Source organism: Acaromyces ingoldii (assembly GCF_003144295.1).
Source record: "Acaromyces ingoldii strain MCA 4198 unplaced genomic scaffold FA10scaffold_1, whole genome shotgun sequence".
Taxonomy (NCBI): Eukaryota; Fungi; Basidiomycota; class Exobasidiomycetes; order Exobasidiales; family Cryptobasidiaceae; genus Acaromyces; species Acaromyces ingoldii.
In genome coordinates, this window is record NW_020290247.1 from 4,398,755 (window position 1) to 4,422,251 (window position 23,497).

At 56.2% G+C, this 23,497-nt stretch overlaps 8 protein-coding genes across 8 annotated transcripts; 4 read left to right on the forward strand and 4 right to left on the reverse strand.

Moving 5' to 3' along the window:
- Positions 1 to 132: 132 nt before the first annotated feature.
- Positions 133 to 2,376, forward strand: FA10DRAFT_299669 (hypothetical protein). Its single transcript, XM_025524747.1, has 4 exons — positions 133 to 215; positions 289 to 831; positions 898 to 1,121; positions 1,186 to 2,376. The coding sequence occupies exons 1-4, from the start codon at positions 197 to 199 to the stop codon at positions 2,299 to 2,301; spliced, it is 1,902 nt and encodes a 633-aa protein (XP_025381588.1). The 5' UTR covers positions 133 to 196; the 3' UTR covers positions 2,302 to 2,376.
- A 637-nt stretch (positions 2,377 to 3,013) lies between these two features.
- Positions 3,014 to 5,960, forward strand: FA10DRAFT_299670 (hypothetical protein; the record flags this gene model as incomplete). Its single annotated transcript, XM_025524748.1, has 2 exons — positions 3,014 to 3,076; positions 3,147 to 5,960. 2 exons carry the CDS (start codon positions 3,014 to 3,016, stop codon positions 5,958 to 5,960), a joined length of 2,877 nt encoding a protein of 958 aa, XP_025381589.1.
- Positions 5,961 to 6,137: 177 nt separating this feature from the next.
- On the reverse strand, positions 6,138 to 7,368 carry FA10DRAFT_48053 (hypothetical protein). Its single transcript, XM_025525509.1, has one exon. The coding sequence runs from the start codon at positions 7,180 to 7,182 to the stop codon at positions 6,316 to 6,318; it is 867 nt and encodes a 288-aa protein (XP_025381590.1). The 5' UTR covers positions 7,183 to 7,368; the 3' UTR covers positions 6,138 to 6,315.
- Positions 7,369 to 7,855: 487 nt separating this feature from the next.
- FA10DRAFT_283971 (hypothetical protein) lies at positions 7,856 to 8,784 on the reverse strand (the record flags this gene model as incomplete). Its single annotated transcript, XM_025523881.1, has 2 exons — positions 7,856 to 8,023; positions 8,095 to 8,784. The coding sequence occupies 2 exons, from the start codon at positions 8,782 to 8,784 to the stop codon at positions 7,856 to 7,858; spliced, it is 858 nt and encodes a 285-aa protein (XP_025381591.1).
- A 127-nt stretch (positions 8,785 to 8,911) lies between these two features.
- Positions 8,912 to 13,902, forward strand: FA10DRAFT_238401 (P-loop containing nucleoside triphosphate hydrolase protein). Its single transcript, XM_025519139.1, has 13 exons — positions 8,912 to 9,816; positions 9,874 to 10,668; positions 10,733 to 10,844; positions 10,908 to 11,072; positions 11,151 to 11,272; positions 11,327 to 11,534; positions 11,597 to 11,842; positions 11,908 to 12,420; positions 12,479 to 12,629; positions 12,689 to 12,819; positions 12,889 to 13,368; positions 13,432 to 13,609; positions 13,668 to 13,902. The coding sequence occupies exons 1-13, from the start codon at positions 9,092 to 9,094 to the stop codon at positions 13,760 to 13,762; spliced, it is 3,921 nt and encodes a 1,306-aa protein (XP_025381592.1). The 5' UTR covers positions 8,912 to 9,091; the 3' UTR covers positions 13,763 to 13,902.
- A 74-nt stretch (positions 13,903 to 13,976) lies between these two features.
- On the reverse strand, positions 13,977 to 15,578 carry FA10DRAFT_264931 (phosphoglycerate mutase-like protein). Its single transcript, XM_025520847.1, has one exon. The coding sequence runs from the start codon at positions 15,476 to 15,478 to the stop codon at positions 14,105 to 14,107; it is 1,374 nt and encodes a 457-aa protein (XP_025381593.1). The 5' UTR covers positions 15,479 to 15,578; the 3' UTR covers positions 13,977 to 14,104.
- Positions 15,579 to 17,279: 1,701 nt separating this feature from the next.
- On the forward strand, positions 17,280 to 22,443 carry FA10DRAFT_264932 (hypothetical protein). Its single transcript, XM_025520848.1, has 2 exons — positions 17,280 to 20,788; positions 20,853 to 22,443. The coding sequence occupies exons 1-2, from the start codon at positions 17,486 to 17,488 to the stop codon at positions 22,317 to 22,319; spliced, it is 4,770 nt and encodes a 1,589-aa protein (XP_025381594.1). The 5' UTR covers positions 17,280 to 17,485; the 3' UTR covers positions 22,320 to 22,443.
- On the reverse strand, positions 22,340 to 23,367 carry FA10DRAFT_264933 (hypothetical protein). Its single transcript, XM_025520849.1, has 3 exons — positions 23,163 to 23,367; positions 22,781 to 23,096; positions 22,340 to 22,707 (listed from the first exon to the last, which is right to left on the reverse strand). The coding sequence occupies exons 1-3, from the start codon at positions 23,325 to 23,327 to the stop codon at positions 22,427 to 22,429; spliced, it is 762 nt and encodes a 253-aa protein (XP_025381595.1). The 5' UTR covers positions 23,328 to 23,367; the 3' UTR covers positions 22,340 to 22,426.
- Positions 23,368 to 23,497: the final 130 nt, after the last annotated feature.

Here is a 23,497-nt window from a genome sequence, read left to right on the forward strand (position 1 = left end):
ATAATCTCACCGCCTGCCTGCCCCCCTTCGTTTCCGTGGAGGGAGCGCTCAGCGCTGCACGTGGTGCACACTAAATTCTGAACCAAAAAATTTCGAGGTTCCGAGATTTTTTGGCATTGCTTTTTTTTGAGAAGAAGGGAAGGAATTGCAGCCTTTCGACGACGACGACCTCTCCAGACTTGCATCCTTTACAGTCATGGTCAAGGTCCACAAGCGTGAGTTACGCCACGAAGAAGAGACTGAAATATTTCGTCATTGTTTGCCGGCACTGACGCAACTGAGCAACAGGTGCCTCGAAGAGGGTGGGGACAAAGCAGAGGTCCAAAATCCAGCGCAAGGTGCGAGAGCACCACCGCAAGTCGAAGCGAGAGGCCAAGAAGGACAAGACATGGAAGAGCAAGAAGCGCCAGGACCCCGGCATTCCCAACAGCTATCCCTACAAGGAGCAGCTGCTCAATGAGATCGAAGAGAGGAGAAGGCTGGCCGAGGAGCAGCGCATACAGGCCCGCGAGGCCAGGCAAACTGGGGAGGAAGAGGACGAAGTCGAGGACAACATTCTTGGTGAAGACGGCGAAGACGAAGAGGATGTAGAGGCCGAGGGACAAAATGGTGCTGCAACGACGTCGACATCGGCAGCTCCTCTCCTGTTCAGGGGCAACCTCGACGACTTTTCGGCTGCGCTGGGGAAAGACGCGGATCCTCGCATCAGGGCCGTTGTGCTCCTCCTTGATGCTAGGGATCCCCAGTCATGGCGCATCCCAGCTCTGGAGGAGACGATTCGAACGCTAAGCAAGGGCTCGGTGGAGCTGGTTGTGGCCATGACAAGAGCAGGTGAGTTTATGACAGCGCGTTCACTACTTCTCCCGGAAGGTAAATGCCGACTGACAACCGCGACAGATCTCGTTCCTCTTGAGACGCTCGCCGCGTGGATGGCTATTGTCGCCAAAACGTACTCCTCAACCGTCTACGCTCTCTGCAGCCCCGCACCGGCTGCTCACGGCATCCCTGCCAGGGAGGGAGCTGGTATCGCGACCCTGGTCACCCGCATTGAAGACATCCTCGCCAAGGATGCTGCCGTCGATGGCGAAGCACAGGCCATTGCTATCATCGGCCTGGAGAACGTGAGTGTGGTGCATGCTTTAGCGATCTCAACCAGTACAAAGAATTGATGGCCACCCCTCGCAGTCCGGACGAACCTCGCTGGCAAACATCCTGGCGCCTTCGCTGCCCAAGGCAAAGGTCTTCGACACGCCCTTTGTCGTGCAAGCCAGCTCCAGGTTGGCCAACAACCCTGCATCCTACCAAGAGTCAGACGATGAGGATGAGGACGAAGACGAAGAAGAGGGCATTCAGCAGCGTGACGAGGAAGCCGCCCACCGCATCCTGATTCGCAATTCAGGTCATGTCTACAAGATCCGAGAGCCGCTACCCTTGATGTACGCCCTGATGCGCCGCATTGCCCACCCGGCTGACCTCATGATGGCATACAACACACCAGCATTTGGAAGCTATGTTCCCAAAGACGACGGCGACAACGAGCAGCCACGCTGGAAGGTGCAGAAAGAAAAGCTGGAGAAAGACACGGAAGAGTTTCTCATTGCCGTGGCCAACAAGAACGGCCGGATGATGAAGGGAAAGATGCCAGACCCCTTTGCCGCCGCCCGCATTGTGCTCCGCGACTGGTCTGTGGGCGCCCTGGGCTACTATGCCAAGCCCGACGAAGCGGACAAGGCCGAGGTAGAGGCTGCGCGAAGGCATATTCTGTCCGATGGCGGACTCAAGAGGTTGGTGCTGCCCCGAAAGGAGTGGAGGAAAAAGTACGAGGGCAAGGAGATGCGGCTCAATGGTGCCATTGGCGACCATGGCCTGCTGGGGAAGCAGAGGATTGCCTTTGCAAGGGTAACCGGCGACGCTGTCCCCGAGACTGTCGAGGCTGATGACGGCGATGAGGACGAGGACGAGGAAGAGGATGAGGATGAGGATGAGGATGAGGACGAGGACGATGATGAGGAAATGGAAGAAGAAGACGGGGATGAAGACGAGGACGAGGAAGGTGATGATGCCGAGGAAGAGGCCGAAGAGGAAGAGGAGGTCGAAGAGGAAGAGCAGGGGCTTGCTGCACCGCCGCCCAAGTCGATCCTCAAGGCGACTCATGGGCGTGGACGCGGCTCGCAAGCCGCTGCCGTCGCGACAGCTGCAGCGGAGACTGCTAGCAGAAAGGCCAAGAGGAAGATGATCAAGGGCGCTTCATCAACGGCAACATCCTCAAGGGTCTCGCCGGCCAAGCGCGTCCGCTTCTGAGTTTGGCCCCCTCTCTCTCTCTGTGTACAGTACATTAGTCTAACAACAACAGAAGACAACAAAACCAGCCCCGTGGCCTTTGAAACATTTCCAGATCCATCTCCGCTCGTTGCCGCCCTGATTTTTGAGAACAAGACGGCGCGTGCTTCATGACAGACAGACAAGCCATATATGCCATCCTTATGAAGGGCTGTGAAGTGAAGTTGAAAGAGATGTGCGACCTTTCTTTGCAACACATTCACGCGGTATCTTTACAAGGGCAGCACCCTCTTGATCATCTCTAAGATTGACGGCCTGCGCTGTCACGGAAGTTGAGACAAAGGGCAGAGTTGCACTAGATTAGCAGGTGGTGCGGAGGACGCATCGCTATTGAAAAAGTTGCCTTGCCGACAAGAGCGGGCGGAGCTGGACGGAAAGGAGGTGTTGGAGTGGGGACTAGCGGACGGGAGGAAAGCGGCCATCTCTCTATCCCTCTCGCGCGCTCACCGACCCGCCTGCCCACATTGACGTGACTCGGTCGCGTAGGGCTTTTCGTCAGGCTTGCGCTTGGCCCTTCTCTCTCCTATCTCCTCCCAGTCTCGACAGCACCCCAATCTCCCCCATCCCTTCTCTCTCTCTCTCTCTCATCGACGACACACCTTCCCGTGGCGCTACTACTTGCACCTTTCCAAGCACTTGGCAGACCGCCATCGTCGATTCTCGAGCCGTGTCGATGTCGTCGCGAGGCGGGCAGCATCAGGTCTTCGATCCATTTTTCGCTGAGGTGGACACCGAGGTGAGCAACCTTCCTTTGTCGGTCCAAAGCAATTGCCTGAATAAGTTCTAAACCCCGTACCTCGTATCAGGCTCAATCAGCTGAAGGCTTTCCGTACGGACAAAGTCGCATGGTTCACGCTGGCCAGCAGCCCCTGCTTGCGCAGCAGCAGCAGCAGCAGCAGCAGCAGCAACCACGTCCACTGCATAGCGTTCCACCGTTGCCAGTCGATGCTTGGGTCGCATGGGACTCCAATAACGGCAGCACAATTACAGGCTCATACCAGTACGGCGACCAGGAACAGCTCCAGAATCGCAAGCAAACGATACGCGATGAGCAGCTCTTCGCGAGGGAGCCCGCTGAGTCGCCCACCCACGCCCATTACCCAAGCACCAACACTAGTCCGATTCATCTAGCGTTTTCAACCAAACAAGATGGTCCATCAAAAGGAGGCATCGGCAGTGGACATTCATGGCAAAACAGCCCACAACGTCAACATCATCAACAAGAAGGGCAGCAACAGCAAGGACAGCTCAATGACAATAAAAATAAGGCCTACAACCACGAAGGTAACGACGACCGTTCAGTGTGCAGCGAGGACGCAGATGGTTCGAGCTACGCAGGGACTCCACCGCTGGAACCGCAATGCGACAGCAAGCTCATCATCGTGTCTGACAAGAAATGGTCACTCACTGCCGCTGCCGCCGTCACCGCTCCTGTCGCCGAAGACGCTCATCAGGAGGAGACAGAACATCATTCGCTCACGGACATTGACGATAAGCAGGACATTGACCCTTTGACGCAACTAGCTCTGGTGGCAACTTCGGGAGCCATGCGACCAACACTCATCTCTTCGAAGGGGAGGGCGCCCGCGCGCGACTCGTCGTCGAAAAAGAAGAAGAAGAGGAAAATGGAGAAGACGGTCGCACGCATCGCACCGTCAAACGAGCCTCCCATGTCATCTTTTGTGCCTCAAATCTCCGCAACAGAGCTCCTCAAGGATCAGGACTCCGAGGAAGACGTCGAAGCCCGCAGCATTAGAGCCGAACTTGAAAGGAAAGCTGATCTCGACTTTGAGCAAGACATGTTCGAGCGTGGTCAGCGCGAACGCAATCGCCAGCCTTGCATAATTGAAGGAGTCAACGAGGTCATGACGCCGAGCAAAACTCCCTTCGGACACCTTCAGGCAACACCCAACCACATGAGGATGATCTACAAGGGATTGGTGAAAGAGGATCCAGAAGGCGATAAATTTGTGGCGGAGGCCAACAGTACCTCGCATGGCGATTCAGCTTACGCGATCCAGGAAGACAACACCTCTTGTTGCAGTAATCGAGAGAGTACTGCCCAGAATTTTTTGGCTTCACAGGTGCAACAGCGGTCTGCGGTTGACAGTCGGGACACCGCCAAGAGTACAAGCGGCCTTGAAGAGGCAAATGTCCCCCACCAAAGCAGCAGCCAAGAGTGCTTTTCTTTCTTGACCTTCGACGACACCCCTAACCGGATCAATTCAGGCAGGTGTTCCGACATCAAGGTATTTGAATCTCTCGATAGATCTCCGCCGTCGTCACCTCTGATCAGCGAGGAGGACGTGCCAGAAGACGTGCCGGAGATGGCTCTCACGCCACAGACTACATCTTCTGGTGCCGAAGAAAAGGGATGCGCTTCTCGAGACGAGGTCGAATACGGAACCAGAACTGCCGAGAGAGAGGTTTGCGGGACCGCGGAAGTGGACACACGAAGTGAAATCGCGACTGAAGAAATGCTAACTACGCCACCAAACTTCAGTCAAGACACATCATCCACAGCTTTTTCGATGCAACCCAGACAATTCTGCGACATCGCCACTCAGACGGATCCTTGCGCTTGCAACGGGCTTGTCGCCGGTCGGATCTACAGCAAGGAGAATTTCGAGGCACAAAAGGGGCTTGCTTCCCATCTTGCTCCAAAGCACGACGGACTCTCAGTCGCAAGCCCCTATGTATGCGTACCGAGCGACCGGGCTAGTAGCGAGCCGATTCATACTCTGTCTAACGTGGTGCCTCTCGACCTCACGGACGTTCTATCGGCTTTACCAGAATTGGTGGAGCGAAGGGGTCCACCGATGATGCATCCTCCTGCAGCTGGCTCTCCAGAGCCTGCTGCTCAGCTGTTGCCGTCTTCATCATCGTCAGAAACGGATGCGATGGTCGTCGATGCCGGTCTCAAGGTCGCGGAGCTGAGATTCCAGCTCTCGGCGACACCGCCGCCAACTGGGTCCTACTCCGATGGACATTGCGAATCCATGCTACCTTCGCCCTCCCTCGAAAAAGACTTCGACACTCTCTTGCCAAAGATTGAAGCAGTCATAAACCCAAGTTCGACGGGAACGGCACAAGCAATAATGGCACCGACAAACAAGGAGGTAGCGCGCGTGATGAAGAGAAGTGTTTCCGGGGCGAACAAATTCCACAAGGTCCTCGCGGAAATGCCTGAAGAGGATCGAGAAGTCGCTTGTATGGCGATGTTGGCCGACGCTAGGGACACGTCTATCTCCTTGCGAAGGCGAGAATCGCGTCAGGCAGAGAAGTTGCAGCAGAACGGTGACGAGAGCAAAAACGATGCCGCCGTTGACAACAATAAGCGCTCGCAAACAAATTCAATGCCAAAGTCGTCACAGAAATGCTCCAAGAGGGCTAAAGTCAAGGACGAGGAAGATGATGTAGTAGCTGAGACTGATGGAATGTCGGCCAAGGTGGCGATTGGATCTGCGAAGATGGTTTCGATCACCGACACCAACGCTCTCTCGACTGCCAAGGATCCGACCTCGATGACTAAGCAGACCCGAGAAGGACCAGTCCCCACTCGAAGGAAGCGACTGACAAACCTTCCGCCTTTTCAAAGGAATCTTAGAAGCCGCAAGTAGAGGCTTTCTTTCCTCCTCAACGATTCGGGCTCTCGTGTTACACCAGCTCCGTCGTCACTGTTATCTTCTTAATCCGTACCAACCCGACTGTTCCCAATATCTTTTATCGAAATGATGTAAAGACAAAGACTCATGTCGTTTCTTCTTTCCCTCTGGCTCCGGCACAGACGATCACTTCTCGTCAAACCCTAAGCGTAGAGACACAGCTTCACGCACTCTCCTGTGGTTCCGATCATCGAGTAGAAAAGAGAACAAGCAATCCGATCAACAGTCTGAGAGTCAACGAGCGAGCGCGAACGGCTCATGAGCTGCAATGACTTTTTGTTCACCGCGCAAAACCGTACAGTACAGGATATCACTTCCTGACGAGCGAAGGTGGCCTGACGGCGAATGCCTCTGTGCCGAGTGCGAGCTGCACGTTGGCGAACTCGGGAATCGTGTGCAGATACGCGAGCTCCCGCTGCAGGTCTCCGAACGCATTGACGGTGGGGATGGGCGCGAGTGCGAGGGTGCTCAGCACGCCGTACCCTTTACCCTGTCCGTCGAAGCCGGCCGAGCCACTGTCGCCGGGGATGCCAAATTGGAGGAGCGTCTGGTGGGACCAGCCGTCGCCCTGGTCGCCGACAGAGGTGCCGTACTTTGGCTGGAAGACCTTGATACCCTGGCGCAGGACGCTGTTGCCAAAGCTGTACGCCGGCTCGCCTGCGGCGAGGCCCGTTGTTCGCACGCCCGTCGGTCCGCCAAAGACCGGCACCGAGGGGTTCACCTTGCCATAGTCGGCTGGGTTGAGCTTGATGAGAGCGAGATCGTTGTAGGCGCACGTGTTTGCGTCGGTCTCCCCGCGGGCTTGCATTCGAGCCCAGGAGCTGTAGGCAAGTGTGCCGGGTTGGCTAGCACCAACGACGGTGACAGAGGTTCCCTCGGGCAGCGTGCCGCTGCTGCAGCCGTCCGTATCGGTGCTGCCACCCGTCGAGGCGCAGTGAGCCGCCTGGCCGATGTAGATGTCATGGCTAACGGTGTCGTAGTAGATATAGTTGGACGTGCAGCTGCCGCCCTGCGTGTCGGTGTTGACGCCTGGATGAATTGCAGCCGAGGCAGCGGAAGCCCATGCAGGGGCGCCCGATTGCCGTGGTGCTAGGACTTCGATGCCAACTGGGTAGGAGTGAGCGAAGTTGCAGAGGAACGCCACCGTGAGGAGCGACAGGCGAGCGAAGGAAGCCATGATGATCAAGGAGAGAAGGGCAAGATCGGTAGGGATGATTTATCGGGATGAGGAACGAGGTCTTCCTCCTCTTTATGTACCCGCTGCCTCTCATCCCGAACTCGTCTTCTTCCAGGCGGACGGTGGCACTAGCTCCGGGAGTTTTCTTCGAGAATTGTCATGGCGCTACCGGTTTGCGGGAAAGATCATCTTGCTGCACCGAAGGCGGAGTGGGGTGGGAAGTCTGCGAGGAAATAGGAAGCAGGCCAAGAACGAGTCTGTCTGTGCCGGCATCCTGCCTTTGATCTCGCGCGTTGAAAGCACAACGCAGGACTGCGCCCCTCCCCGAACATGTTCGTCCGATGTCGCCCAAAGGCACCCCGCTCCCATGCGTTCACTTAGCTGAAACCAAGCTTCGGGCCCTGAATCTTGTCACAGGAAATAAATCCGAGATCATTTGCACCTTGCCTAGCCTGTTTTCGATTTTGTTTTTTTGATTGACAGGCCGGACCTGCTTAGCTTGCTTTTGTGTTCCCTGCGTTCGTATTCCTTGCCTAGCAGGCGCTAATCCTCGGACCTGCCCTAACGGGCACCGGGTCCTGCAGCGCTGATTCATTTGCCTGTGGGGTGCTTTCGCTCGTGAGGGTCGGCCTCAGCTCTGCCAAGCTCCGAGGTCGGTGAGTCGTTTCGCTAGTTAGCTTTCTTCCTCTTCATCGAACCATGCTTCCTCGCTGGAGCGTTTCGGCGCTCGCCTAATCCTGTCGTCGAGGTTCTGTGCGTCCCTTGCGTTGGCTCCCACTTGCACGTCTCCGTCCCATACGTCATCGAAATCACATGCATACAGAGATGCAGGCAGGCGAGGCTGTGAGAATGGAAGTGGTCAGACTTCTACCTCAGCTGCCAAGATCAACCCTTTCGTGATTGACGACTCACATCACCTTGGATAAACCTTTGAAGGATGTATGTTTGGAAGTCCTTTTCATTATTCTGCTCCTCTGCAATGGCGTCTTCTTCTTTGGGCTCATTGCTGGGTCTTTCTCCTTCCGAGACTTCCTCCTCCTCTTCCTCTTCTTCCTGCTCGTCGGACTCGACCTCCTCGATAGTCTCTGCTTCACGCTCCTCCTGCTGTCTCAGAGTGCCGAGCAGCTCTTCCTCATCGTATCGTTTGACGAGCTTCTGGAACCGCGGCTGATTCATTACGTCTTCAGGATCCGTCACTTTCTCCCTTTGTCCCTCAAGCGGTGCCGAAGGTGAAGATGCAGAGGTTTGTTGTAGGCGTGATGCGGGTGGTTGTGATCCCATCCTGCTGCTGCCGAGTTCGGCCCGGCCCATGTACTGCTTGAAGGCCAGCGGGTCCCGCGCTCTTGCCTCAGTAATCGACAATTGCTCCGGCCGCTTCGCTTCGGCAAAGTGTCTGCGTCGCTCACGAATTCTAGCCACCTGCCCTCGCTGACGCACGGAAAGTGCTTTGCTGAAGAGCACCAGGAGGTGAGACGGGAGAAGGTCGAGGTGCGATTCCAAGAATGCCAAGGGTCTATCTCGCAGCTGTTCCCTTTCCACCTCTCTGCTTGAAGATGAAGATCCGAGCCACTTCAGGACGGCTTCGATTTCAGCATCGTCCATTTTCCCTTCTGAATGGTCTTATGGACCGAGGGATCATTTTTAGCCTATCCGGCCTGTTGAAAAAAAAAATAAGTGTTGGAAGCGCGTCACGCCTGGAGACGCGTGCAGAGATCAACCTGCGTCGTACCATCATCACCACTATCATCCCCGCTGCTGCGCCTGTGATTCGACTGGCATCCTCGCTGAGATCCGCCACCAGGACGGTGCGCTCGCCTAGTGCAATCGAGGTGTCGTGTCACTTGACAGGGAAGCCGACCTCTAGGGGCTAGGAGAGCGCACAGCGGCGCATTCAGAGCAGCTCTGCACTATGGCTGGTTCAAGGAGTGCTTCCGGCAGTCGAAATCCGAGCGGCCGGAACGGAAGCCGTCGCAGTGGCGGCATCAGTGACGAAAACATAGACAGCAAAGCTCACATCGCCTCTCGTTCGAGCGGCACCACGCGAGCATCGTCCTTCGCACCCCTCATGGACTCGAGCTCGAGCAATCGTCAGCGCGCCGCCGGCCCGTCTTCGCGGAGCGCTCGCCAGGCCACAAAAGAAGAGCGGCACGACGACTCTCTTGATGCTAGCGGCAGTAGCAGAAGTCAAGTTCGCCGCAGTCACAGGCCCACTTCTGATGGAAGGCTGGAAAGTCAGGACGACGAACTGGACTCGAGCCAGAGGCACGAGGAAGAAGATCAGACACGCACCGACGAAGAACATTCAGACGGCGAGGAGCAGAGAGCGGAGAAGCGTCCTCTGAGAAGAGTTGCTCAACAGTCCGGCACCAGCAAGAGAAGGCGTCTCACGGGTGACTCTGCAGAAGGGTCTGCACCACAAGGCTCTAGGAGAATCGTTAGCCACAGTCCATCGTCCGTCGGTGACACTTCGCACAATAGAAGTCATGAAGAAGGCAATGAAGAAGGAGGGGAGGACGATGAAGAAGGGGAAGGAGATGAAGAAGATGAAGACGACGGAAGAGCAAGACGCCATCAAGTTGAGGCTCGCCATCGTCGCCATCTGAACGCCCCTGCTTTCAAGCGAGACAGCGATGGGTATGTTAAACCGGAATTTGGGTCGCTTTGCTAGGCTGACTTCCCTCTTCTCACTAGCTTCGTGCATGGGTCCATCGTCCGAGTGAAGCTGACAAACTTCGTCACCTATGACGACGTCGAGTTCTTTCCCGGGCCGCACCTCAACATGATCGTGGGTCCCAACGGCACCGGAAAGAGCACGATCGCGAGTGCCCTATGTCTCGGTCTCGGCTGGAAGCCTCACATCTTGGGTCGTGCAAACGATGTTGCCTCTTATGTCAAGCAAGGCGCAGAGAACGGCTCGACAGAAGTTGAGCTCAAGAATGTGGATGGCCCCAACTTTGTCATTGGCAGGTCAATCACGCGTGCTAGCAGCACCTCGCTCTGGTCTCTTAATGGCAGAGCCTCGTCCGCCAGGGCCATCAGCGAGCTAGTCGAGAGGCTTGGCATCGATATGGGCAACCTCTGCTGCTTTTTGCCGCAAGACCGAGTAGCAGATTTTGCCAGGATGTCGCCGCCCGAGCTGCTCCGTGAGACCCAAAAGGCCGCTGGGAGCCCCGCGATGCTCGCTTGGCACGACCAGCTCATCGATCTGGGCCGACAGGCTGCTTCCGCCAGCAAGGCGATTGCGACTGAGAGGGAGGAGTGCGTCAACCTAGAGAATCGAAACGAGCAAATGGAGAGGGATGTACGGCGTGCGGAGCGGCGTCACGAGCTGGAGATCCAGCTCAAAGTCTTGGCCATTCGAATCGCAATCGCCGAGTACACCGAGGCGCAAGTGCGGTACAAGAAGTACAAAGACCTGCGAAACAAACACAAGGACACTTTCAACCAATTAAAGGACATCCTCAGTCCGCTCGATGAAAAGCTAGAGTAGGTGGCCCTCTTCCAATCCTGCGATGTATGCTGTGCTGACGGGCGCAATCTACTGCATCAGGTCAGTCGGAAACGTCAGCGAGAAGCTCAAACTAAAGATCAACGACGTCTCTAAAGCCATAGAAACGCTGATTCGGGACCTGAAGAGGATTCATCGAGCCCACGAATCGCTGGTAAGTACCGTGATAGAGCGAGTTAGACATCCAATCTCATTTTGGCTGGCTCGATTGCGATAGACGACCGAATACGAGACCACGCAGGACAAGCAGTCGACCTTGAAGGCAAAGGAAGAGCAGCGAAGAAAGGTGATCGAGAGGCTTGCGCGCGATATTGAGGAGCTTCAACAGGACATCGGCGAGCAGCCTGATGTCGGGGACACATCTGCTATTGACGCCGAGTTGGTGCGTTTGCTCTGCTGCGTCGGATCTTAATTTACCCTTCCGTCCTTACTCTTCTGACTTTGACTTCAATCTGTGTAGAGAAACCTCAGGGAGGCTGCACGAGGGATTGAAGAGTCGTTGAGCGACAAGAGCAACGAGCTCGACGACCTACACAGTACCATGAGGCAATTGCAAAACAAGAAGACGGCGACTCTGCAAGAGTAGGTCTACCTGGCCGCCCGTTGTAGCCATTGCTGACCTTGGCGCACACACAGTCTCGGTCGTATGGACAACGTCAAAGAACGTCGACTTGCGGACCTGGAGAAGAAAGATGCCCATACCGCCAAGGCCGTCCGATGGCTTCGCAAGAATCAGCACCTGTTTGAGAAGAAGGTCCATGAGCCAATCATGCTTGAACTCTCTGTGCCAAACCCAGAAAATGCGGCGGCGGTCGAGGCTGTGATTAATTGGAACCTCATGAGGGTAAGTCAGCTGAAGAGGGTACGTATAACAACAGCCAGGCTGATACACGCCTTCATTTTTAGACGTTCGTCTGTGAAACGCGGGCCGACTATGACACCTTCTACAGGCTGGTAAAGGCTGAGGGATTCCGGGTCAACGCGTATGAATGGGGTGACGGCAAAAGCCTTGAAGCCTTCTTGCAAGAGCGACCTCAGGGAGCAGAGCAGAAGATCCGCTATCTCGGCTTCGACTCTTACCTCTTTGATATGATCGAGGGACCCGATGCAGTGCTCCGCTGCCTCTGCCACAAGACAAACCTGCACCTGATTGTGAGTGTCTCCCCCCAGGCCGCCTCAGATCGTTCCAAGCTGACGGAAGTACTTCCAATCGAAAGCCCGCGACGAGACGAACGAATGTCGACCCGGACGCCGTGCAAAACTCGGAGATTTGCCGTCGCTACATCATTGGTACCCAACAATACAACGTCTCTCGCTCCGAGTATGGCTCGCGTCAATTTTCTATGACCTCTCAAAGCTTCAAGCCGGCCCGCATCTTCACACTCTCTGTTGACATCAATCTCAAGCGCAAGCTCGATGCCGAGATGAGGCAGATTGCCGAGCAGACGAGCGAAATAGAGGCGCAGAGCTCGGCCGCGGACAAGGAGGTCAAGAAGCTTAAGGAGCGTAGAGAGAAGGCCAAAGCTCGCCAGGAAGAGCTCAAGGGCCAGAAAATTGATGCGAACAAGGCGCGCACACAGTGGGAGAAAAGGAGGGTGACGTTGGCCACGAAGCGTAACCTTCTGGAAGAGGAAATTAAGAAACCTACGGCGCAGGTTGAGCAAGAGCGGTTGACCCAGCGGCTTCGCAAGCTCAACAATGACATGATTGGGCACGCCAGAAAAATGAAGGTGGGTGCGATTCCTCTGAAGAGTGCCGTAGGTTCAGGCGAGCTCACTTTTCCCGCAGGATTTGATGGTCGTGCAAGTGCAAAGGCGACAGGAGTACGAGCTTCTAATGCTGGACCTCGCTCAAAACAAGAGCAAGTACGAAAGCCTGAGGAGTCTGAAAAAGCACAATCAAGACTTCCTCAAAGATGCGCAGGATGCTCTTGAGAAAGGTGCGCTACATCTCCATTGTCGTAAAGCGCAGCACTGAGATAATATTCCCTCATTACAGCTGCCGAACAATTGACAAAGGCCAAAGAACATGCGATACGCTGCCGTGCAGAGGCGTCTCAATTGGTGGGCGACTCGGACGAGGAAGTGGTCCGGAGAAACGAAGAAGAGGATGCAAATCCGTCCCGTAGAGTGAGTCAAGCTGAGTCGGATTACCGTTCTATGGCCATGACGATCTCACTGATCGAATGCGTCTTCCAGGATCGGCCGCTGCACGAGATTCAACACGAGCACATGGAGGTATCGGTCGAGATAGAATCCACTGTTGAGATCAGTCCAGGCATCATGGAGGCGTACAACCGGCGCAAGAACGAGATCAAAAAGCTTCAGGCTAGTATCTTGAAGCGTGACCGTGACAAGGCGAAGCTCGACAGCGACATCAAGAAGCTCGAGGAGCTCTGGCTGCCGGCGTTGGACGTGATCAGGGACTCGGTCAACAACAACTTCACGCGCGCCTTCAGCAAGCTTGGCTGTGCGGGCGAAGTGCATATTTCGCGAAACGATGACTATGAGAAGTGGGGAATGGACATTCTGGTCAAATTCCGCGACACGGAGCAGCTCCAGCTCCTCACCGCTCAACGTCAATCTGGAGGCGAAAGGTCACTCTCGACGATTCTGTACCTCATGAGCTTATTGGAGCTGTCTCGTTCACCCTTTTCGCTCGTCGACGAGATCAACCAGGTGAGCTCAGGTCCAGCGTGGAGGTGCGTGCAATAAGCTGATGTTCCTTCGTCTCAAATTCAGGGTATGGACCAGCGAGCAGAGCGAGCGGTTCACGACCAGATGGTCGATGTTACTTGCCGAGAAGGAGCTGGACAATACTTTCTCATTACGCCCAAGCTGCTCCCGCATCTCAAGTACCACGACCTCATGCGTGTCCTCATCATCAACAATGGGGAATGGCTACCCGAGACCTTCAGCTGTGAGTGGTCCCAGTCCTTTGACCCAAAGAGAGCTTGGTTGTTGACAGTGCTTTGCAGTCTCGCACTACATTGGCGCGCGCAAGCGGAAACGAGGAGTGGGTGACGGCGCCGTCAATGGCTTCGGTGGCCGCGTCGTTGCCTCAGCTTCGTAACGCCTCTCTTTTCCTTTCTTTTCTCTCTCGCTATCGGGTCTCTGTGTTACCATTGTTGTATTTTCGCTCGCGAGACCATTCATCGGTACAAATACCATCCGCCAAGCACCCTCCCGACCAGGGCTTTGGTCTTCATTTGGCTTTCTGCTCTCCGCTCACGCCTGACCTGAAGTGGCTTCCACAGATCAGAGTCGCACTTCTTCATCACACTGGAGAACAGAAAATAGCAAGGGTTTGCAAGAGGAGGAGGGTAACAGACAAACGGTGATACAAAAAACCCCTTATCAACATACAGATCCGAGGTGCACAAACGGAAGAGGGGGATAGACACGAAGGGGTGGCTCAATGCGCCGATGTCTTCTCCTCGAGGTGGTGGTGACCGTTTGTCCTCGTGTCGACCGAAGAGCCGTGGTCGCTGCCGCCGGAGCTTCGTCCGTTGCGGCGCTTGTTCCTCAAGGGGCCGACGGCGAGGAAGATGGCAAAGCCGACGGCGACGAGGGCGAGGGTAACCATGGCGCCAATCACACCGCCCACGACTGGGCTGACGTGGTGCCTGCCCGTGGTCGACGTGATGCTGGCGTAGCCAGCACCACCGGTGCCATTGAGCTGAGCCAGGGCGCTGCAGCCGCGGGCGTCCGTCGTGGAGCACTTGTCGCACCAGTCGGCCAAAGTGGGCAGGTTGTAGGGCTGCAGTGCGCTTTCAAAGTCGCTGATGGACACAGAGTTTGCGCTACTAGCCTGGCGGCCAAGCATGGGGTACGAGGTCCAGCTGTCCTCGGTGGAGCTGTTGCGGAAGAGGAAGCGGACAGTGTTGTCGGTGCGGACTTCAAAGATGGCCGAAGCAGCGTAGTCGACGACGGAGGTCGAGAGCGGGTCGGGCAGGGCGAGGAGCTTGGCCAGGGCGAGGAAAGGCTTGTACGAGGCCGAGAGGTGGACGTACTTGATGGGGTTCGTCGTGTTGGCGATATCGTTGATGCCCGAGAGAAGGGGAGGGAGGATGGCCTGGCCGGCAATGTTTCCGACGTTGGACAGGTCCGAGTCGGTAAAGGAGCCGGATTCGTGGTAATCGGCCCAGTACCGGGCCTGGGCCAGAGTTGAGGCACTGATGAGGGGTGCGAGCGTCGAGTTGTGAATACTCTCGACGTTGAGGAAGTCGAACAGGTTCCATGCATTCTCGAGCGTCAAGGGCCGGTTGGTGCCCACGATGTTGGTCAGGGTGCTGAAGAACGGGTTGGCAATTTTGGCCTGTGCCTTGAACTCGCTGGAGTTGTACCAGTTGTTGAGACGAGTCTGGAAGGCGTCGCAGTTCGTCCACCCTTCGAGCCAGACAGACTGGTCCGACTCGATCGTCTCGACCTCAACCAGCTGGGCGCGGTCCCACGAGACTGTAGTGCCGTTGGCAAGAAGCAGACTGTCGTTGTAGGGAGGGTAGAGACCCTGGAGCAAAGCGTTGGTTGAATCGACAATGACGGTTCCCTCACCGCCTGCGTCAGCCATAACACGCAGCTGGTTGCCCTGAGCTGCCTCGGTGCTCATGCCCTGGATGGCGTTGTCGCCTGCAAAGTAGGCGGTGCGCAGGTCCTGACCATTCTTGTACTCCTGCTGGTAGCCGAGCACGGTCAGGTTCGTCGACTTGGCCGTGTACGTCGTCGGGGACTGGTAGAAGCCCTGGCGGTCGCCATGGCGGGTAAGGAGCACAATACCAGCGACAGACATCTTCTTGTTCCTTGTTCGGCTCTAGGGTGGTGCAGAGGGTGAAGAGGATTGCTTATTGGGAGACAGAGTGTGGGAGTCAGGCACTGTCCTTTTATGCTCATGGATGCGAAGTTCTCGGGCCAAAAATTGGCCACTAAGAATTTTAGTTCTGATCCAATCTGCCTAGCTAAACTTTTGAAGCCGACAAGATAAAAAAGCTCGGGCCAATCACAGACGTTGACAAAGTCGCATGTGGTAGAAAGCGAAGCAGATAACTTGAACTGATGAAAGTGTGGGCCCTATCGAGTCCTGCAGGACAGGTGGAATATCCGTTTGCCCAGTGCCTTTTCGTCAAGTACAAAGTGGTCGAGACCAAGCCACTTGCGATTAGTTTGCGGTCTAGTAGCTCGACTCAAGCTCTCTCAGATTGCATCGTTGTGCCGATAGATAGAGGCAGAATATTGATGAGTCAGGAACGGAAGTGGCAACTCCCCTCGTGGGAGAGTGCCTCGACCTCAGCTCAATGCTGAATCAGATCAGAGGTAGATGGCTTTTGGACAACGGCTGTCTAAATGCTGCTCGGCCACTCGGCCGCGGTGATCTCAGCAATCATGCAAAGACCATTCGGGCCCCATGCATCTTATTTTCTGATAGTTGAATTTTCAAGTGGGTCCCATAGTCCACTGGTTCGGTTTTGTACCACACCGCTGCGATACGATGTCTATCGTGCATGCGGAATCCCAGTTCCCGGGAGCTTGTGGGAAGGGACTATGGTCCAACGCACTGATGAGACACCCGTCTTTTTTCATTAGTTGATCTACTGCCTGTTAGGTGGGTGCTCGGCATATTCGGCCCCAGCTTTTGCGGAGTGCTCGTCGAAGCCCTTTACACGACAAGGTGCTGAGGGTTTCCCGTGCCCTACTATGTGGAACCGTGGGAGCTGTTACGTTTCCCCGCCCCCGCCTACTGGACCCCTCTCCGTCTCGCGTGGCTGAACGCCACGAGAAGCTGTGGGAGTCGCTGCTCCCGCAACCACGCAACCACTACCCGTCTCTTGTGTCACATGGGTCCTTGAGTGGACAGTCATTGCACCGAGAAATGGTACTATCATATCAGTCTTGTGTGATATCCGGACAAGAGTGCTGTGCGCTATCTGCCCGCTCTGTTCTTGTCGAAATCTCTCGCTACGACACCCAGGTCTGCGAGAACGTCAAAGCTGTTTCGAAAAGAAGACCGAAAGACAGGCCCACTTGCTTAACAAGTAACACAGAAGCTGTCTCTTTGCCGCTCGCCATCTGAACTTCATCACCGCAGCAGCAACGGAAGTGGCGGCGAGGAGGAGAACCACAGACGGAGATCCGAGGACTTGAGCGGCGGTTGTAATAACAGCTCAACGATAAATTCCAAGGGATGAGTAGTAGTAGTAGTACCGTGTTTTTATTTGAATTTGGGTTTTTTTGTAGTGCGAGATCTTAAATCCGAGTGCAAGAGAAGCCGGCGGTGATGACAAGGGAGTTCAGGGGGCGAGCTTCGCTCGCATGCCGCGCTTTATGGGCTAGACTAGTTTGCCAAAGCGTGAGCCTCCGTATGCACGGTCAGCAATCCCAGGAAGGTTTCCAACCTGCAAAGAGGACGTAGTGAATTGGTGCGGAACTGGCGCTGAGTTTGCGGGAAGCTGAGGGAGGATGTGCGGATAAAGTCCGGAGAAGGACGCGCAAGAAATAAGAAAAAACAAAACAAGAAAAATTGAGGGGAAATAGTTCCGTGCCGACTCAGCGAGGCCCAAAGTGCGCGTCCGTTGTTCGGAGGGTGCGTATAAGTAAGCAACCTGGGTCATTCGATCGGAGGATGATGTGAAGTTTACGTCCCGCCCTGCTGACATTGTCGACGACCTCATCTTGTTGCCACCACCTGCCTTTAGTGAGCGAGCCATACGGAAAGATTGACGATAGTCGAAAGAGGCCAGGAAAGCAACCGGGAAACCAAAAAGGCCAAGAGCGAAGAGCGAAGAGTGTGGCGTCGCCAAACATGACGGCGTCTGCTTCCTCCACAGCATCGACGGCCGACGAACGACAAGAGACGTACGAAAAGGACCAACAGAGGACATTACAGACCAAGCTTTCGTCGGACGATGAGAAGCTGTCGGAAAAGAAGGACTCTGACGGCGAGGATGACGTTGAAGCGCAAGAGCTTTACAAGTATAATCCCGGCGACCGGGGCTTTGTGCACGTCAAGAAGCGGCAGCGCTTCTATCAGCTATGGCGACCTAAGGAGCTTCCTGCTCCGCCACCGTTGTCGCTCGACGATGCCAAACTCATCCCACTCGAGAACGCCAACTGGCTCTCCATCATCACTTACCAATGGGCGCAGCCGATCATGGTACTGGGTTACCAGCGCGCCCTCGAAGCGACAGACCTCTACAAGCTTGGCGAGAGACACTCGGCCAAGGTACAGAGCGAGGAACTGCTGAGGCTCTGGGACAAACGCGTCCAAGATGCAAAGGCGTGGAACAAAGCGCTTGTTGATGGGAAAACGCCCGTCACAGCTGGGATGCGGTTCAAGTGGGGCCTCAACAATGCTTGGCTCCAAGTCACAGCACGGTCCAACCAGAAGCTCTCGATTGAGGAGCGAGAAAAGATCTGGCGAGCGCCACCGGTGGCTTTGCCAAAGCGCGCTGGGGCAGCGACGTCGGGCGATGGTGTGCAAGACGCAGCGGCAAAAGCGGCGACGCAAAAGGCAGCAAGGCTGCGAAAGCTGAGCGGCCACAAGGAGCCGCAGATCTACTCTGCTCTCATCGAGATGTTCCGCAAGGAGCTATTCATTGGCTCTCTCTTCAAGATTACCGGTGATGTTGCGCAGATGACATCGCCCCTCCTCGTCCATGCCATCATCAACTTTGGTCAGGCCACCTATCTCCACCGCAAGCTCCCGGAGCAGTATCCCAACCAGCCCAGCACGGGTGAAGGCGTGGGCTATTCGATTGCCCTCTTGATCCTACAGGTCATCATGAGCATTGGCCAGCACCAGTTCTTCTTCCGTTCCATGTCCGTCGGTGTCCACGCTCGCGCCACACTCATCTCGGCCCTCTTTACGCGCAGCATGAATCTGCCTGGCAAGGACCGAAGCCCTGGAAAGCTGCTCAACCACGCCTCGACGGACTGCAGCCGAATCGACTTTGCAGCACAGTGGGGTGTGCTTGCCTTCATCAGCCCCATTGCCTTTCTTCTCTGCGTCGGCCTGCTCATTGGCCAGATCCAGGAGTCTGCTCTCGTCGGTGTCGCTGTGCTGCTCATGTTCGTGCCTATTCAGGGTGTGACAATGAAGAGCATGTTTGGTGCCAGGCGTGCCTCGATGGTTTGGACAGACAAGCGGAGCAAGCTCATCAACGAGCTCCTTTCGTCGATCCGTGTCGTCAAATCGTTTGCGCAGGAGTCCAAGTTCCTCGAGAGGCTTGCCTTTCTCCGGAGGAAGGAGCTTCTGGGCATCCGGAAGCTTATCATTGTTCGCTCTCTCAACAACGCAATCGCCTTTTCGCTGCCCGTCATCTGCGCCGTCGTCTCCTTCATCGTGTACAACGCCATCGGGAACGGCCTCAACCCGGCAAGGATCTTCACTGCCCTGACGCTGTTCCAGCTTCTTCGCTTGCCACTCATGTTCCTCCCGCTGTCCTTCAGTGCGCTGACGGATGGCTACAACGCCTCGCTGCGACTCAATGCTGTCTTTAGCTCCGAGCAGCTCGCCGATCAGTCGGAGAGGGATCCGGAGGCCAAGTTCAGCCTGGAGTTGCGGAATGCCACCTTCGAGTACGACGAGGTCAAGAAGCAGGATGATGCTCCAAAGTCGAAGAAGCAGCTGGCGGCCGACAAGAAGAAGAACAAGAAGCTGGCCAAGGACCACGCCGCAGGCTCGGGCACTGCGACGCCTACGAAGAAGGCGGACCGATTGAGAAAGTCGTGGGCTGGCATGGGCAGTGGACATCAGACGCCTGTGAACAAATCGACGACGGACCGCGACGCGCAGCCGAATGAGCAGCAGGCGGAGCAGGCCGCAGACGTGATTTCCGGCGGCGACAAGAGCGAGGCTGTTGCCGGACTCAACCAAGTGGGACCACAGATTACCGACGCCGCGGCCAAAAGCGACGAGGCAGAGACGGCGCATGTCGAGAAGCCGTTCCACCTGGAAAATCTCAACATGCACATCACGCCCGGCGAGCTCGTCGCCATTGTCGGACCCGTCGGCTCGGGCAAATCTACCGTGTTTGAGGCCCTCGTTGGCGAAGTCAAGATGACGTCGGGCAGGCTTATCTGGGGCGGTGGCGCCGGCAAGATTGCCTATTGCCCCCAATCACCGTGGATTCAGGCCGCGACTGTGCGTGAGAACATCCTTTTCGGTCGGCCATTTGACGAGGAGCGCTACTGGGAGGTCATCCACCGTGCCGAGCTTGAGTCAGACCTTCTCATTTTGCCTCAGGGTGACGAGACCGAAATCGGCGAAAAGGGAACGACGCTGTCCGGCGGACAAAAGGCTCGCGTCACGCTCGCCAGGGCCCTTTACTTCGACGCAGACACATACCTGCTCGACGACCCATTGAGCGCAGTCGACCCTCACGTTGGCAAGGCGCTCTTCAACAATGCAATTCTCGGACTCAAGCAACAGGGAAAGACTGTCCTCCTGGTCACGCATGCGATTCATGTCTTGCCTCACGTCGACCGCATCATGACCATGCAGGACGGTGAAATTGTCGAGATGGGCACCTATACCGACCTCGAGAAGGCCAACGGGCCTTTCAGCCGGCTGGTTGAAGAGTTCGGTGGTGAGCAGGAGGAGGAAAAGGAGAAGCGAGACGAAAACGAGGACGAGGCGATCGAAGATGCCGCTCAAGGCGGCCGAAAGAAGAGGATCGCGCGATCGAGGATGACAGACGTCTCGGGAAAGAAGGCACTGCTGGCCATGGAGGAGAGGAACACAGGCTCGGTGGGAGGCAACGTGTGGGCTGGCTATCTCAAAGCTGGACACGGCTGGATTCTGGTGCCTGCGCTGCTGTTCGCCATTGCCCTCATGCAGGGCGCTACCGTCATCAATTCTTACTGGCTCGTCTGGTGGCAGCAGGATCAATTTGAGCAAAGCGCAGGCTTCTACATGGGTATCTACGCCGCACTGGGTATCGCACAGGCCATTGCTACGTTCCTCATGGGTGCCTCGGTGGGCATCTTCACCTACTATGCGGCACGCAACCTGCACGCAGACGCCATCAAAAGGATCCTGTATGCGCCGTTGAACACCTTCTTTGACGTGCAGCCAAAAGGAAGAATCATGAACCGTATGACAAAGGTACGTTCCTGAAGAGCAAAGCCAATTCCCGTATGAAAGCTAATGTGTTTCCGTCTCTCCGCAGGACATTGATACGCTCGACAATCTTCTACCCGACAGCGCAAGGATGGCGACGTCAACATTGGGTAGCGTAGTTGGCGCAATCATCCTCATTACGGTCCTCACGCACTACTTCATCGCTGCTGTTGCCGGCGTGATGATTTTCTACGTTCTCGGATCCATCGTGTACCGCCGTGGCGCGCGAGAGGTCAAGCGTCTCGACGCCGTTCTTCGCTCAGCACTCTACTCGCACTTTTCTGAGACGCTTGTCGGACTGGCCACGGTTCGAGCCTATGGCGAATCGGGCCGTTTCCTCCAGGATCACCTCCGCCACGTCGACATCGAGAACCGTGCTTACTTTTTCAGCATCTGCAACCAGCGCTTCCTCGGTGTACGTCTCGACTTCCTTGGAGCGATTCTCGTCTTCATCACGGCCATTCTCGCTTCGGTGGGCGCAAACACCATCACGCCCAGTGAGGTTGGTCTCGCCCTGTCATTTATGCTCACCGTCAGCCAGGCCTTTTCCTGGGCGACGCGTCAGGTGGCCGAGGTGGAAAACGACATGAACAGCGCAGAGCGGATTCAGTACTACGCCACGGAGCTGCAGCAGGAGGCGCGGCAGGACACGCCCAAAGAAGTCATGGATCTCGATCCGGCTTGGCCGAAGCAGGGCGCCATTGAATTTGAGAATGTCAAGCTTCGCTACCGGCCAGGCCTGCCCATTGTGCTCAAGGGCATCGACATGTCGATTGGCGCTGGCGAAAAGACTGCTGTGGTGGGCCGCACAGGTGCCGGAAAGTCGTCACTGCTCACCTGTCTTTTGCGGCTCATTGAGCTGGAGGAGGGCAAGATCCGCATCGACGGCATCGACATTCGAGAGGTTGGGCTGACGGATCTGAGGACGAGGATCGGATACCTGCCACAGGACCCTGTGCTCTTCTCGGGGACAATTCGGAGCAACCTCGATCCATTTGGCCAGTATGACGATGCGAGGCTATGGGATGCCCTCAAGCGTTCCTACCTCGTCGGCCAGGACTCTGACCTGGAGCACCAGACTGCGGTCCATGTCGAGGGAGAGAAGCACCAGCAGCAGCAGATCACCCTCGATACCCCTCTGGAGGAAGAAGGGAATAACCTCTCGCTGGGCCAGCGTTCCCTCGTCTCGCTCGCGCGCGCGCTGGTAAAGGACTCGCAGATCATTCTCCTCGACGAGGCCACAGCATCCGTCGATGTGCAGACAGACGCGCTGATCCAGCAGACGATCCGCACCGAGTTTGCCAAAAAGACACTCATCACCATCGCCCACCGCCTCAGGACCGTGATTGCTTACGACCGCATCGCTGTCTTTGAGCAGGGCAGGCTCGAAGAGTACGACACGCCGACGCGGCTCTTTGACCAGCAAGGCTACTTTTTCCAAATGTGCCAAAAGGCAAACATCTCGCGAGACGACGTCGTGCGTGCCCAAGAGGCTGCGCATGCTTCCTCTCAATAATGCTTATCATAGCTTTTTCCCGGATGGTCATCTCTCTTGCCCTTACGGACGCTTTTCAATTGTATTAATGACACTCTTGATAATAATTACTGCGCCTTGTGCAAACGTTAAGCCTCGTACGCTGGCGGGAGCTCCTCATGCCGTTGGCCGTGGTTCTCCGCTGTCGGAGATGATGATGTCGCGTGTGCGACGGGGGGATCCTGTCCAGGAATCGCATCCCGCTCCCGCTCCTCGTGGTCTCGGGCAACGCTGGCGGCTGCCATATCCTCTGCATCTGGCTGCTGCGAGTCGCGCCGCACTGGCGCTCTAGCTGGAGCTAGCCGTGGCGCTGGGGAGGCACCCTGCTGCTGCTCCGTTGAGCTGCCCTCTTCTGGTGGCTCGTACGTGGCTGTATAATCAAGGAAGGAGTGAGTCAATCCGGAGACAGTCCGCAGCTTCCGCCAGCGAAGAAAATCACTCACGCAGGGCCTCAAACTGCCTCGCGCCTTCCTCGCGCCGACTCTTTACCTCCTCGATGGCGTCTCTGAACTGCATACCGCCCCCTTCAGTGAACCAGAGCTTGAGTAAGCCCGTCGTCGGCATGCCTGAAGACCGAGAAGGTTGCGGGAGGCCACCGTCGGGCGTGGGTATGATCGTCGCTTCGTACACCGGGGCTGCAAAGATGGGAATCAGGTAGCGTGTGTCGAGAAAGTTCGGAAGGGGTACCGAGAGCGTCGAGAGCTGAGTGTTGTCGGCTGAGGCTGGAGTTGGGAGGGGCGGCTGGCGCACAAATATGATCTGATAAGAGGAGCTCTACAGTGAGCTAATCGACCACAAAGAACAATGGGCATACACAATGCATACCCGCTCATTGGTCACAAAGGCTGATCCAGTGGCGGACCACTTTAGCGACTGATTCTTGAACTCGAGCGCGAGGCTGCACTTCTCGACAGAGAAGAAGACCTTTTCGTGGGGTAGAGGTACGGGCCGACGGCCGTCCTCTGTCAGCATGGCCCAATTGAGTGCCATCGTCGTGCTGTCGTAGTCTTCGTTGCTGCTCTTCTCTAGTTGACGGTACGGGGGTTAGAGAGAGAACCATGAGGGCGCGTCGGGGTTGCTGCTCAGGCTGGGGCTGAGTCGCACGGGCCTCCTCGTCCTCCACGTGCCCCTAGTCGGAGCCTGCTGATGCTCTTGAAATA

Coding starts and splice junctions, on each gene's coding strand:
- FA10DRAFT_264932 (XM_025520848.1), top strand. CDS start 17,486: ATGACGGCGTCTGCTTCCTCCACAGCATCGACGGCCGACGAACGACAA. Junction 20,789..20,852: donor TCATGAACCGTATGACAAAG/GTACGTTCCTGA, acceptor GTCTCTCCGCAG/GACATTGATACGCTCGACAA.
- FA10DRAFT_238401 (XM_025519139.1), top strand. CDS start 9,092: ATGGCTGGTTCAAGGAGTGCTTCCGGCAGTCGAAATCCGAGCGGCCGG. Junction 11,073..11,150: donor CTGCTATTGACGCCGAGTTG/GTGCGTTTGCTC, acceptor CAATCTGTGTAG/AGAAACCTCAGGGAGGCTGC. Junction 12,630..12,688: donor GCAGGATGCTCTTGAGAAAG/GTGCGCTACATC, acceptor CCCTCATTACAG/CTGCCGAACAATTGACAAAG.
- FA10DRAFT_264931 (XM_025520847.1), bottom strand. CDS start 15,478: ATGTCTGTCGCTGGTATTGTGCTCCTTACCCGCCATGGCGACCGCCAG.
- FA10DRAFT_48053 (XM_025525509.1), bottom strand. CDS start 7,182: ATGGCTTCCTTCGCTCGCCTGTCGCTCCTCACGGTGGCGTTCCTCTGC.
- FA10DRAFT_264933 (XM_025520849.1), bottom strand. CDS start 23,327: ATGGCACTCAATTGGGCCATGCTGACAGAGGACGGCCGTCGGCCCGTA. Junction 23,097..23,162: donor CCTTTGTGACCAATGAGCGG/GTATGCATTGTG, acceptor TCCTCTTATCAG/ATCATATTTGTGCGCCAGCC. Junction 22,708..22,780: donor GAGGCAGTTTGAGGCCCTGC/GTGAGTGATTTT, acceptor TTGATTATACAG/CCACGTACGAGCCACCAGAA.
- FA10DRAFT_299669 (XM_025524747.1), top strand. Junction 832..897: donor TGTGGCCATGACAAGAGCAG/GTGAGTTTATGA, acceptor CAACCGCGACAG/ATCTCGTTCCTCTTGAGACG. Junction 1,122..1,185: donor CTATCATCGGCCTGGAGAAC/GTGAGTGTGGTG, acceptor CACCCCTCGCAG/TCCGGACGAACCTCGCTGGC.